The sequence below is a fragment of the Streptopelia decaocto genome (genome assembly GCF_964273445.1).
Source record: "Streptopelia decaocto genome assembly, chromosome: 1".
In the NCBI taxonomy this organism is placed as follows: Eukaryota; Metazoa; Chordata; class Aves; order Columbiformes; family Columbidae; genus Streptopelia; species Streptopelia decaocto.
In genome coordinates, this window is record NC_138663.1 from 4,494,315 (window position 1) to 4,508,731 (window position 14,417).

The 14,417-nt window shown below is 49.1% G+C and overlaps 1 protein-coding gene and 1 long non-coding RNA gene across 3 annotated transcripts; one reads left to right on the forward strand and one right to left on the reverse strand.

Moving 5' to 3' along the window:
• Nucleotides 1–1,558: 1,558 nt before the first annotated feature.
• Nucleotides 1,559–13,835, reverse strand: LOC309443631. Of its 2 annotated transcripts, none has more exons than XR_014184834.1 (3): nucleotides 13,285–13,835; nucleotides 3,240–3,390; nucleotides 1,559–2,286 (listed from the first exon to the last, which is right to left on the reverse strand). It is a non-coding gene; the product is annotated as an uncharacterized lncRNA (long non-coding RNA). The 2 variants fall into 2 exon arrangements; XR_014184835.1 differs by lacking the exon at nucleotides 13,285–13,835 and adding an exon at nucleotides 6,193–6,597.
• LOC309443566 (endonuclease domain-containing 1 protein-like) lies at nucleotides 3,568–8,598 on the forward strand. The gene is made up of 3 exons (XM_082060617.1): nucleotides 3,568–3,715; nucleotides 4,897–5,217; nucleotides 7,413–8,598. The coding sequence occupies exons 2-3, from the start codon at nucleotides 4,933–4,935 to the stop codon at nucleotides 7,956–7,958; spliced, it is 831 nt and encodes a 276-aa protein (XP_081916743.1). The 5' UTR covers nucleotides 3,568–3,715; nucleotides 4,897–4,932; the 3' UTR covers nucleotides 7,959–8,598.
• Nucleotides 13,836–14,417: the final 582 nt, after the last annotated feature.

Here is a 14,417-nt window from a genome sequence, read left to right on the forward strand (position 1 = left end):
ATGGCCCTCCTCTGGACACTCTCCAGTAGCTTTATGTCCTTTTTATACTGTGGCAGGGGACAGCATATTTGACAAATGCTACCTGTCACAAGCCATCCTCTTCCCAAGTGCACAGCCTGCTGAGCAAGCCCAACTATCACAAGCCTTCATCACAACCTTCAGCAAGCAACTGCAATGTATGTAGGACGTTAGTCACGTCTTTGTGTTTTGCACAGAAGCATTTCTCTCCTGTCACGGTGCAAAAAGCCTCTGAAAATTCACCTTTGTGCTGAGTTGCAACGTGATGTCACGTCAGTTGGTCAGTGACCCGTGTCTTGGTGACATGCTCTGATAACTGGAGGTGTTTGCTTTTGTAGTCTGCTTTGGGAATGACTGAGGTAAGAGAGATTTAGGGGACTGAATTACAAACCCCTTCTCCTCCCTGGACAGACCCTGTTTGGGCTCCCGCTGCGTAAAGGCACTTGGGGCTGCCGGCAGAGCGTTGAGGACAATTTCTAGGCATGTCTGCAGAAAATGAATGGCTCCAAGGTTGTGCCCTGTCCTTCTCCATCCTGGGCAAGATGTGGGCTGTGTGGAGAGGAGCTTCCTTTCCTCAAAAAGATGTGTACAGGCGGTGTCTCTCTGCTGCGAAGAATAGAAAATAAGCCCTCATTATGCCCTCCAGGAAACGGAAAAGAAATGAGTCCCTTTCTTCTGCCCCCACCCCAGAAACAAGAGATTAGCAGCCCAAATCCCCATGCCTGGGGCAGCTGGGAAGATCCTCCAAGCAGTAGCAGATCATCCCTAGTCACACCAGTAGCTCCGTGCCACCCTCTGAACGTGACTTACACCCTCTGCCCAGCAAGTGATTTGCAGCCATGCATTTCCCCCACCCCTGAGTGAGAAACCACCCATCCAGATGCAGCAGTTTCCCTTTCACACACTTCAGCCCCTGCAGAGCTTTGTGGGTTCCCTCCCTTCTGCTCCTCCGTAAAGCTTTCGTCTTCAAATCTCAGCATCTTCTGAACCTCACCTCCTATCATGTGTGTGCTCACCCCTGCCCGGTGGAGCTCTAATCACCATGGGGTGAGGACACCCAGGACTGGAGGTGTCCACCAAGCATTGCCATCCAGGAACTGCCATTTATTACAGTCTCTCTGGGTTTGGAGGCCAAATATTAGTGGGAATGAATGAATCTTGTTACCCTCAAGTGCTGCACAGTTGATCCTACAATGTTATGTTACCTGTTACTCAAGTGGAATCATGGATAATTCAGGGAATATAAGGGTGCAGTGCCATCTTGCCTGGACACCCAGGCTATGAGCTTTTAATCAACCCTTTCACCATTGCCACTGTTTGATAATTACAAGTGTGGGGAGAATTAATTGTTAACCCACACATACCTTCTGAGTTATTCCATCCTGTGAACTGGAGGAAAGCTTTCTCTCCCAATGGCTGGGTCTTTGGGACTCTCCTTTTGTTCCTGGCATCAACTCTTCTCTTCTCCTCCTCCAAAAATCTGCTTCCTGAAGGTCCTCACCGTGGTTTTTGCACCACCAATAGGATTTTTCCATCTCTGACCTTTACAAGTTGAAGAAATGAAAGTTTGTCTTACGGGACAGGCCACATGGGAGCTGGCGTGCAGGAGAGCTCAGTCAACACCAGCCACATCACCTTTCCACCCAGAAAGTGCCCAGCTCTGGACAACACGTAGGCACTGCCTACACTGACCTGGAAGGCAGAATAGCGCCAGATATTAAGCATTAGAGCAGAGTCTTTATAAAAATCAGTGAAATGCAAAGCATGACCTCCTAGACCAGGATGAGAGGTTCATTCTCCTGGTTATTTCACCAACTTGTTGCAGTTTTCCTGGACTGTTACCTCTATTTTAGACACAGTACATTTTTTGGATACACTCACGAAATTTTGTCCAGATCAGTTAAAACTCTGAACAAGTGGAAGAGTTCAGCTTCGTTCGCACTGGTCATTTGTTCACAACTAAATTGGAATAATTTTCCTCCACTTCCAAAAGAAAAGTGCCCACAAAGGGATTTTAAACAGTTTCACTGGTCCACTGCACGAGTTAACCCAGGTTAGCTTGTTTTTTGAAGCAAGTTACATGGAAAAAACTTCTTGTTATCCAAGGTTGGCTTGCGGTGAATTGCTTTGTGTGGGATTTTCACCATCAGGCCTTTTGGAGTCTTGATCTATGTTTCCATTGCATTTTTTGATATCACAGCTGGGTACTGATTGTGCTACTGCTATCTGCTGGGGCTGCTTCCTGTTTCACTGTGGGTATTTTAAGTCCTTTTAAAAAAAAAAAAAAATCTCTTTATATAACGATTTTTTGTGAGTGACAGCGCTCCAAACACGACCTGATACTTTACTGTGTTAAAAGCAGAGGACCAACAAGGATTGCCTGGACATCAAGCTCAGCACTTTGCTATTCTTCTTCAGAAATGTCCATCAAATGCTGCTTTGAGCTAGAATCCTAGAATCCCATTGCTCAAACACCTTGAGACGAGCTTCCAAGAGCCAAGCTCTTGCACTGACACAATGTGCTATAGCAAGATCAGACGTGGAGGGTGAGGACAGAGATCAAGGTGTGAAATCCAGTGCTTCCCACTAATGGTTTGACTGGGGTGCAGGAGCGATCATTTACTAGATCAGAGAAACTGAACCCTTGGGCTTCAGAGATATGTAGGATAAGGCGCAGCATGTGGCCTGGGGACTAGGGCTCTGTATTTCTATAAAATTCAAGATAAAATGCTCATTGTCTCTGCAGTTTTTAATGAACATTTGTACAAAATGTTGCTTTAAACTCTGCCCCAATGTGCAGCTCAGGGCAAGGGACCCTTCTTGGAGTCCCTGACTTTTGTCATACCCATTTCTGATGATTCTTGGTCACTATAAATAACAACCTTTAGGCCCATTTCCACCCCACTGATAATATAGGAAATCAGCATCTTTCCTCCAGCCGTCCAGAGACCATTCCCTCTGCAATCTGAGGACAACACAGCCTACCAAACCTATTTTCTCTGTATTCATCCCGTCAAATCTCTTTTGCTCACTCCTAAGGGCAGAAAACCTGTGTCCAAACCCCTCCTTTCTGGGCAGACTGGGATCCCATTTGAACACGGGCTCAGCAGTGGCTGTAAAGCAGCAACAAGAGACCGAGCTGTGTCCCCAGGATGTGTAGGATGGTGTTAAATCAGTGCTGCTGTGAAGCGTTTGCAATCAGGCAAGGGGAAAATACATACACTGATCATATTAATTATATCCTGAGAGGCTGAAGAGCAGACTGTGAGCATCTGTGTGTACTCAGAGACAGGCTGGTTGGTCTAATGCCACCAGAGATGGTTTGCTGGGCACAGAAACGCGTGTAGGTGCTGTGAGAGCAGCAGCGGTGCCCTGTGGGGAATGAGGAAATGAAAGTCACCAGACACAGTTATCTGCTTTCGACACGTGATGGTGCAAGTCGGCGAGCTTGGGAGAAATCCTGAGAAAACAGCAAACAGAAAATGCCACCCCATTTCTGGGCAGTCATGAACAAATCTCCCCTGAATAACAACAATGGGGATTCTCTCTTTTCTGTGAGTTTCCTCTTTTATGAGGAGGGGCAAAATTATGACAGGGTTTATATTGCAGAGGGACTCTTGAGGGCTCAGATGACCAGTTCTGCAGGGCAAAGAGTGAAACAACGGTTCAGCTGCCTGTTCTAAGACTCTACTTCAGGGTAAGTTCTTGCTCCTTTCTCACCACTGATGGCAGTATTTGTTTTGAAGTATTTTGAAGTATTTCCTTTACCTTCAGAACAAATACATCAAAGGTTGAGCTGCAGTTGCTGAGCTCTAATGTCCCCCCTCCAAGAAGAAAATGAGATCTTATACATACACTGTATTTTGCAGCTCTTTAACATTTTGTATTATAGAGGACAAGCACAGAAGGAATGACTTGAGAAAAAAACTCAAGGACAGAAAGGTAAACATTTGGAGAGTATGAAAGGGACAGATGCAAAAGAGACTGGGACAAGCTGGGGAACTGTCACCACATGAGCTGATCCCGGGTCTTTGATAAAATAATAAAATCAGATGGGATCCAGGAAAAATTTCACTTTTGATGATGCTCAGATCAAAACCTGGAAGAAGGAATGCTGTTCCTAGATGTTTCGGGTTGAACAACCATAAAATGCAAGCTAAGTAGCAGGACAAACACCTCCCAATGTCTGGGGGTCAGGACCTTAAGTTGGACCACTTTGTGTTAAACATCTGACCTAACTTTGGGGGACGCTAACCCTGCTGCGAGCACAGAGGAGTTATGGAAGAGCTGCATGTCTGTGTGGACATGGATGGGACTAGAGATGTGTAGGAAGCATCTGCTATTTCCTTTCCTAATCCTCCAAGAAACTAAAGCCCAGCTCAGCATCGCAGGTGGCTGAGCAGAGTATGTGCCTGGCTACAGGTCCTCTGCAGTGGAAAGGTCCTCAGAGCAGAAGGGAGTGAGATGTAGGGGCTCCCAACCCCTGGTTGCTTCAGGCTTTTTTCTCCAGTGCCAATGCAAAAGCTGAGCTCTCGCCGAACACAAATCGGCTGGAAAAGGTGTCCTTGTCCCAACACCATGCTGCAGTTCTGAGAAGACTTTGCTGTGTGAGCTGATTAGACGCAGGGTGGGTTTGGATCCCTCCTTCGACAGGCCAAAGTCTCCCACTGTTACTGACTCTAGGCAGCTGAAACTTATTTTAAATGTCATCCTTATTTCCCTGTTGATTTTTCCATATCCAGGAAGGCAGAAAGTTGTTCCCTCCTTGGTCTCTCACAGCCCCCCTCCTCTAACATCCATGTTCCACAAGCACAGAAATGACTCCAGGCCATGATGAGCTTCCTCCAAGTTGAATGTCTCTCCTCGTTTTCCCTCCAGGTGAGCAAGAGCTCTTCACCTGAAATCCTCCCCGCGATGCTGCTGCTGCTGCTGCTGCAGGTCTCAGCGAGCTGCTTCTGGCTGGGACACAGCGAGGTGGTGACATCCTTTGAACACTCATGCCCTCAGTTTTTCTTCCGGGGAACCCCACCAAATGAAGCCCTGAAGCCAGACAACCCAGCCTGGATCTGCCAGCGCTACCAGAACCGCTATCACTTTGCCACCCTGTACGACAGGAACAGGCGGATCCCAGTGTATTCTGCTTACCTCTACCAGCCTGCATCTGGCCCAAGACCCAAAACGTGGCTGCTTGAGCCCCAGGTGAGTGTCTTCTCTCATTGCACATCACCCTCCAGTCATTAAAACATTAACTGCAGCATTTAACCACAGGCTTCTTTTTCCTCCCACCCCCATGCACATGCAAATGGACTCGCTGGATGGGATTCGTCTCATCTAACTTCAAACACTTTAACCACACGGGGGCCTCCAATGCATCTGAGACATCAGCAGGAGGATGAGTCATATCCTAAAAGTGCCCACTTTTCTGCATTGACCTCACAGGAGTATTAAGTCAAATTGCATTACATTATGTTACATTAATTTACATTACGTTAAGTCAGATGACCCCCCCTTCTCTGTCCCATGCTGTGGTAGGGGACCGAACAATGGGGAAAAGACATCCAATGGCAGTCAGATTTGAGGGACCAACTGTGCTGGGCTCTCATCTCCACCCTGAGCTGTTTTACATTCCTGACAACTTATTTGCTCCCAGTTAAAGAGTGAATTTGGCTTTTTAAATGGCATGAAAGAAACTCAGAATTGAGTGAGATGACCCAGTGAAAAAGTCTAGGCAGGGGCACTCAGCAATGAGAGCATTAGGTTAACACTGGGTGAGTTTATGGAGTGACATTTCAGGCAGTGGAAAGTGAGTAGGACCAGTATCAGCCAAGCCAGAAGTGCATGTTCTCCATCCACCTGCACTTGCCCCATCCTGCCATTGCCTCAGGCTTGGGTCAGAAGGGTCCACCAGACACACGGATCTCTGCAAACTATAGAGTCCTCCCAAACATCCTTCTGACAAACCCCAGACCGTCAGTAAAAAAGCACATGCAAATTATGGAACAGAAGAAGAGGAAATTCAAGTGATTGCTAGGGATGCATCAGCAGTAGGGGATTTAGGTGAAAATGAGCCATAGAAGGCAGCCATATGGCCTGTTCCAGAGGAAAGCTAAATATGTTTCCTTAAATAAGAAAAGAAAAATGTTATAGTTATGAAAAAAATGCACATTTACTCACATGGACTCAAGCAACTAATTCGGTGTTGCACCTGCAGCCTCCAGATTTTGAGGGGACAAAAACTTCTGTCTCCTCTTCCCTGGACCATGTACCCAAGCCAGCTGCAAAATCCATGTTTTTTTTAATTGTCTTCAGAGGTCTTTTCATGGTATTTTGGTTCCCTAAGTCTCTTGGGGGACTTTGAGCTCCCTCAAGAGGCTGATCATTTCTAACTTATTTTCAGTGATGCTGCAGAAGGAACATATCTGTACTCCCTTGCACAGATCAGCTCTGAGACACATTAGCACTGCACTACCAGATCCCACTTCCATTGAAGTATTTTTTGCTTACTGAGCAAAAAAGTTTCATCCTCACAGTGAGCTATAGCCCAATACATCTCCCTGTGGGCTCCACAGCTCTTCTCCTCATTCTGTCCACCTTCGAGGACTCCCTAAAACACCCATCCTTCAAAGAGGATATCTGTCCACTTGTTTTCTCTAAGCTTGTAAAACTCTACAGTGCTGACAGATTGCATTAAAAATAGGCAGGAAAACCTTTCATAAAGACTGTGGAAATGGGGCTGAACAGAGCAAAGACCAGGGCTGATGACAATGTGATTAGATGCAGGTGATGAAGGTTGGATGTGATTAATTAGAGTGGGAGGAACATGGGAGAGCTCTGGGTAGATGTAAGATGTGAAGAAGGGAGGAACAAGAACCAGATGTGACAGGGGAGATGTCTCACCAAAGTCACCTTTCAAACCTGAGAGTGGAAAATGCTCATTGTCTTGTGTGTCCACCCACACTCCCAGCTCAGGCTGGATTTTAAAGGTCACAAGTCAAATCGAGAGCAGTCAAATTCTGAGCTTTATATATTTTATATATATATATAAGAGACAAACACATTTCTCTCTTGTGTTTGTCAAGGAGGGGCAGCTTTATGATTTCTGTCTGATTCATGCATTTTCATACACTGAGATGACAAAAAACGGGTGCTCAGCACCCAGGGACTTCTGCTCCAGGGAAACCTGCTACATTGCCCCATCCCTGGAGACATCCCAGGCCAGGCTGGACGGGGCTCTGAGCAACCTGAGCTGGTGAAGATGTCCCTGCTTATGGCCGGGTTTAGACTAGATGACCTATGAATTTCCCTTCCCACCCAAACTATTCTATTATTCTATCATTTTTATGATTGCTCGCATCCTCAACACTAACAGTTTTTTCTTGTCTTTACCTATCAAGCTGGTGGGTCTAAATTATCCCAAAACTATGGAAACAGAGGAGACCCTCTTAAAGAAATTCCACATCAACTTTGATCAGCTCAGTAAGAGCCAGGCTGTCCTCCAAGACTACAAGAACCTGGTGGGTTTGAACCGTGGCCATTTGAACCCCAGCTGCCATCACTCCGACTCCAGCAGCAAGTCGGCCACCTTCACCCTCACCAACATAGTTCCCCAGAATGAGACACTGAATGGCGGCGCCTGGAAGAACTATGAGGAGCAAACGATGAAGATGAAGACCCAGGGATGCAAGACCACCTATGTCGTCGTGGGTGCCGTGCCTGGGAACAACTATATCGCCAATAGGAGGGTTAATATACCCAGCTACCTCTGGTCAAGTGCCTGCTGTGAGGTGGACACCGACCACAGGAAATCTTGGGCAGTCATTGCTGAGAATGACAAGAATCAGGTCCGGCTCCTCACGCTGGGGCAGCTAGAGGATGAGTTGACCCGGCTCTATGGGATGAAGCAGGTTTCTCTGTTTAACAACAACTGTCCCCGGAAATAAGCCCCGCTTCACTTCCCAGGTGTAAAAGGCTCAGGAGCTTTCACCACATGCCCTACACAGTGTCTGTCCTCCTTCCTTCTCTAGCGGTTTTCCAGCTCTGTCTCTCAAAGCACCTTCTCTAATAAAAGGGAGAAAGAGCTCAGCAGAACCTCCAGCTGGTTTGCTTTTCTGCCCACCTTTGGAGGGACCTCTGAGGAAGGAGTCTTTGCTCTGTCTGCTCTGGAGGGCCGGTTGAACAGCAGTCCGTGGGCAGGGAAATCAGAGCTTGGGGAGAATTAATTGTTAACCCGCACATACCTTCTGAGCTATTCCATCCTGTGCGCTGGAGGAAAGATTTCTCCCCAATGGCTGGGTCTTTGGGACTCTCCTTTTGTTCCTGGTGTCAACCCTTCTCTTCTCCTCCTCCAAAATCTGCTTCCTCAAGGTCCTCACCGTGGTTTTTGCACCGCCCGTGTTGCTGCTTTGTTTCCTCAAACCAATGACAAAATGCAACCACTTCCCGATCTTCTTGCTCAATAGTTGTCCCCTAAACACAGCTGTCCTTCTTCCACATTCATGCCTTCCCTGAACTTTTGTCCTTCACCATTTCATTGTCCCCTTTCTTTTAAATGAAATAAAATTGAAACAAGCATCCAGGAAAGGGTTAGAAATTAATCTCATGCAGTTAACCAAAGATGAGGATGGAGTCCTGTGCTTCTCTCCAGTGCTGCTCTGGGCACATCACTGGGGGATGCTGAGCTGGGCTCAGGCGCAGATGACACAGGTGTTCAGATTCCCACATCCTAAGGCTTCAAGTCCCCCAGGTCCCTCCTGCCATTTGATGATCAAGAAACTGCCATGAGCATATGAATTGGCTCTTGGATTGTGGCTTCTCTTTCAGGGTGTATTTTGACTGTAAGCGCTGCCACTTCCACCCAGAGCTACTGAATTTAGTGGGTTTGCACTGCTGACAGCTGCCTAAAAATGTCCAGCCTTCTTCTGTTGGATCATGTTTATTGTCCTCTCAACGTCTGCTACAAGAGGAACCCACTGGAGTCCTCTGGGATATAAGGATGGCTTTCCCAGCAACTGTCTGCAACTGAGACCTCCACTACCTCCAGTTACAGGTGCATGGAGGGTGTTGGTCTCTTCTCAGTATCACAGTATGTTTGGGATTGGAAGGGACCTCAAAAGATCATCTAGTCCAATCCCCCTGCTGGAGCAGGAACGCCTAGGTGAGGTCTCACATGAACATGTCCAGGCGGGTTTTGAATGTCTCCAGAGAAGGAGACTCCACAACCTCCCTGGGCAGCCTGTTCCAGTGCTCTGTCACCCTTACTGAGAAGAAGTTTTTTCTCAAATTTAAGTGGAACCTCTTGTGTTCCAGCTTGATCCCATTACCCCTTGTCCTATCATTGTTTGCCACCGAGAAGAGCCTGGCTCCATCCTCATGGCACTCACCCTTTATATATTTATAAACATTAATAAGGTCCCCCCTTAGTCTCCTCTTCTCCAAACTAAAGAGACCCAGCTCCCTCAGCCTTTCTTCATAAGGGAGGTGCTCCACTCCCTTAATCATCTTTGTTGCCCTGCGCTGGACCCTCTCCAGCAGTTCCCTGTCCTTCTTGAACTGAGGGGCCCAGAACTGGACACAATATTCCAGATGTGGTCTCACCAGGGCGGAGTAGAGGGGAAGGAGGACCTCTCTCGATCTACTGACCACCCCCCTTGTAATACACCCCAGGATGCCATTGGCCTTCCTGGCCACAAGGGCACAGTGCTGGCTCATGGTCATCCTGCTGTCCACCAGGACCCCCAGGTCCCTTTCCCCTACACTGCTCTCTAATATGTAATTTCCCAACCTATACTGGAACCTGGGGTTGTTCCTGCCCAGATGCAGGACTCTACACTTTCCCTTGTTAAATTTCATTAGGTTATTCCCCGCCCAACTCTCCAGCCTGTCCAGGTCCCGCTGGATGGCAGCACAGCTTCCAGTGTCAGCCACTCCTCCCAGCTTAGTGTCATCAGCAAACTTGCTGATAGTACACTCAATTCCCTCGTCGAAATCGTTAATGAATATATTGAATAATACTGGCCCCAGTACTGACCCCTGGGGCACTCCACTAGATACTGGCCTCCAACTAGACTCCGCACCATTGACTACCACTCTCTGGCTTCTCTCCTTAAGCCAGTTTGCAACCCACCTCACTACTCTATTGTCTAGACCACACCTCCTCAACTTAGCTGTGAGGATGCTGTGGGAGACTGTGTCAAAGGCTTTACTGAAGTCAAGGTAGACCACATCTACCGCTCTGCCATCATCCATCCACCTTGTTACATTCTCATAAAAGGCTATGAGGTTGGTCAAGCATGACTTACCCTTGGTAAAGCCATGCTGACCCTCTTATCCTTGATGTGCCTTGAGATGGCACCAAGGACAAGCTGTTCCATTACTTTCCCAGGGACAGAGGTGAGGCTGACCGGTCTATAATTACCCGGGTCCTCCTTCTTGCCCTTTTTGAAGACTGGAGTGACATTTGCTTTCCTCCAATCCTCGGGCACCTCTTCCGTTTCCCAAGACTTGGCAAAGATGATGGAGAGCAGTCCAGCAATGACTTCAGCCAGCTCCCTCAGCACCCGTGGATGCATCCCATCTGGACCCATGGATTTATGGATGTCCAGACTATTTAATTGCTCCCTAACCCAGTCCTCATCGACTAAAGCAAACTCCTCCATTGACCTGGCTTCATCCGGGGTCTCAGGGGTACAGGGCTCCCCAGGACAGCCTCCAGCAGAGTAGACAGAGACAAACAAGGCATTCAGTAATTCTGCCTTCTCTGTATCTTCTGCCACCAAGGCACCCACCCCATTCATCAGTGGGCCTACATTGCCTCTGCTATTAGTTTTATCTGCTATGTATTTGAAAAAGTTCTTTTTGCTGTCCTTGACCCCTCTCACCAGCTGTAATTCTAAGGAGGCCGTGGCTATCCTAGCTGCCTTCCTACATCCTCTAACAGCAGCCTTATATTCCTCCCAAGTGGCCAGCCCCTGCTTCCATGACCTGTAAACTCTCCTCTTCTGCTTGAGCATACCCAACAGATCCCTATTCAACCACCTAGGCCTCCTGGCTCCCTTCCTTGACTTCCTACGTGTGGGGATGCTCTGATTCTGAGTGTGGAAGAAGCAATCTCTGAATGCAATCCAGCTATCTTGGGCCCCTTTTCCTTCAAGCAGTCTTGCCCATGGGATTTCCCCCAGCAATTGCCTGAAAAGGCCAAAGTTAGCCCTGCTAAAGTCCAGGGTTGCAATTCTACTTGCTATTCTGTTCCTGCCACACAAGATGCTGAACTCCACCATCTCATGGTCACTGCAACCCAGGCAGCCCTCAACCTTTACTGCTTCGACCAGACCCTCCTTGTTAGTGAGGATGAGATCCAGCAGTGCACCTCTCCTAGTCGGCTCCTCCACCATCTGCATGAGGAAGTTATCATCAATGCACTGGAGGAACCTCCTGGACTGTGGCTGGCTGGCTGAATGGTCCTTCCAGCAAACATCAGGGAAGTTAAAATCACCCACAACAACCAGGGCCTGTGACTGCGAGGCCACTCTCAGCTGCCCATAGAAGGCCTCATCAACTTCCTCAGCCTGATCTGGTGGCCTGTAACAGACGCCCACAACAGTGTCAGCCCTGCCAGCCTGCCCCTTGATCCTGACCCATACACTCTCAACTCGCTCGTCATCCACTCCTGGGCAGAATTTAGTACATTGTAGTTGTTCTCTCACATAGAGAGCAACTCCACCACCATGTCTGGCTGGCCTGTCTTTCCTGAAAAGGGCATAGCCATCCATGACCACATTCCAGTCATGTGAACTGTCCCACCATGTTTCTGTAATTGCCACCAGATCATAATCTCCCGACCGAACACAGGATTCTAACTCCTCCTGCTTATTCCCCATGCTGCGCACATTGGTATACAGGCATTTCAGGGAGCGAGCAGAGCACACCAATTTCTCCCTAGGGGCATAGGAGGCCACCCGCTCCTCATCAGTTTTAGAATGCTGCCCCACTGGGACAAGCCCAGCTACAACCCCATCCCCCTTCGAGCCTAGTTTAAAGCTCTCCAAATGAGCCCAGCTAATTCCTGCCCCAGCATCCTTTTGCCCCTGCGACATAAACCTTTCCCGCGTGACACTGTCCGGACTGGTGTCTTATAAAACCGACCATTATCAAAAAATCCAAAGCCCTGCCTGTAGCACCAGTCTTGGAGCCAACCATTTAGAGACTGAATTTTCCTATTCCATCCCACATCATCATTCGAAGATGGAAGGAGTGAAGAGAAGATCACTTGAGCCCCTGAGTCTTTCACCATCCTTCCCAAGACCTTGAAATCGTTCTTCATTCCCCTCAGACTACGGGAAGCAGCTTCCTCCCCATGTGTCTGGAAGACCAGCAGCGGGTCGCAGTCTGTCGGGTGCACCAGTTTGGGGAGCTCTCTAGCGAGATCCTTGATCCGGGCTCCAGGTAGACTACAAACTTCCCTAAGATGAGGGTCAACTCTGCATATTGGGCCCTCTGTTCCTTTCAGAAGGGAATTTCCTATTACAATCACCCTTCTTTCTTTCTCATCAGAGGCAGTCTTAAGTTGTGAAGTCAACCGCCTCTTCCTACGTGATCTTGTAGGCAGGCTCGGCACCACCTCCTCACCTCCCTCTTCTTCAAGATCCAGGGCCTCAAACCTATTACGGAGGGGCACCTGGGGAGACAAAGCAGGCAGGGAGGGGGGCTGCCCGCGACGCCGAACCGGAATACGCTTCCAACCCTCGTCGTCTTTTCGGTCCCCTACCTGTGCCCGACAGCAGCAAGGGTGGGGCCGTCTCAGGACTTCCCCTCTGTCCGAGAGCGCAGGAGGTCCATCTCCTTTTGGGGGGTACCTCCCTGGGGCCTTTCCGACTGGCACGTCAGGGTGTTACTCCACCAGTCGATCTCCCTTTCACACTCCCTGATGGTCCTCAGCGTCTCAACCTCCTCCTTAAGTTTCACAACCATGTCGAGCAGATCTTGCACCTGCTCACCCCTCACACAGGTGCAGTGCTGGCCCCCTGCCCGGCAGCAGCAGGCTCTGGCACTCCCTGCAGAGACCTGAACAGCCACCGTTCGGGACAGAGCCTCAGTCTGCGTTGCCACCGTCTGTTTGAGACAAGCTCTCCTCCTGGAGGCGACCATGGTCGTCAACAGTCTGGGACGCTGGCAGTAAGTTAGCTGGGCTGACAAGCGACAAGCGCTCTCTGCACCCTGCTGCACAAGCTGCCACACCCGCTGCTGCAGCTCAGTGCGGGTGGGACTCACCGCTACACAAGCTGGCTGCTCCTCCCTGCACCCGGTGGGCAGCGACTGGTCCTCCCAGATCCTCCCGAAGCATTTTTCAAGGCAAGGGGAGGCGGTGTGGCCGCCATCACCGTGGGAACGGCCCCCGGCACGTCAGCCGCGCTCTCAATGGCTGCCGGGGCTTTGGCGATTGGGACCCGCCGGGAATCTCGCTGTCCCTGTGCGTTTCCCTCGGAGCTTCCAAATCTCGGCTGAACCCGCCGGCTCCGGCTCTCGCTGGGCTGGCTCCGATCAGCTGACGAGTGACAAGCGATAGGACCAGAGGAAATGGCCTCGAGTTGTGCCAGGGGAGGTTTAGATTGGAAATGAGGAAAGGTTTCTTCCCAGAAAGCGTTGTCAGGCATTGGAACAGGCTGCCCAGGGTAGTGGTGGAGTCACCATCCCTGGGGGGGTTTAAAAGACACGTAGATGAGGTTCTTAGGGACATGGTTTATTGCTAGATTAAGGTTATGGTTGGACCTGAGTGTCTTTTTTTTTAGGCAGCCTAGTGAAATTTTGACGACACGCTTCATCTGCCTGGTGTGAACTGTGCCCTGGAAACGTGTATTCATCTTTTAGTGGCTCTAAAGGGGGTGCTGAGAACGAGCTCTTCAGCAGGACGAATCCTGCTGAGCCATCAACAGATCTCCAGGAGCAAATCTAGGAGTCTGAGTCATTTGGATGGGCCGAGCTAGGGGGGGGTGTTGCAATCTTTTGTCTGTGTTAGTCTGGCTTCCAGGGCCAGTTTATTGTGGATTCAGCTTAACTGGGAAGTGCTCCTGGCCAGGATTTGATTCTTGGCTATTTTCTTCACCCACACATCATGATGCAGCGCTGGACCTCTGTATCTGAGCTCTCTATTCCCACTGGTCCTCAGTTCATATTCCAGGTGCAAATTTTAAGTAGCAGATAGCAGAGCACAGACTTTGTTGATTTTAGATTTAGTCACAGTCTTTAACATATACATCCTTGAAATGCACTTGAAAAACATTAACATCTTACGTCTCAGGCAATCAAAATAGGGCCTCATGCTGGTGTCCCACTGTATGCACTCAACTTGAGCAGTTGACTCATATTCCCTTTCCACTCTAGGAAAACAATCTCCCCACAGCTGG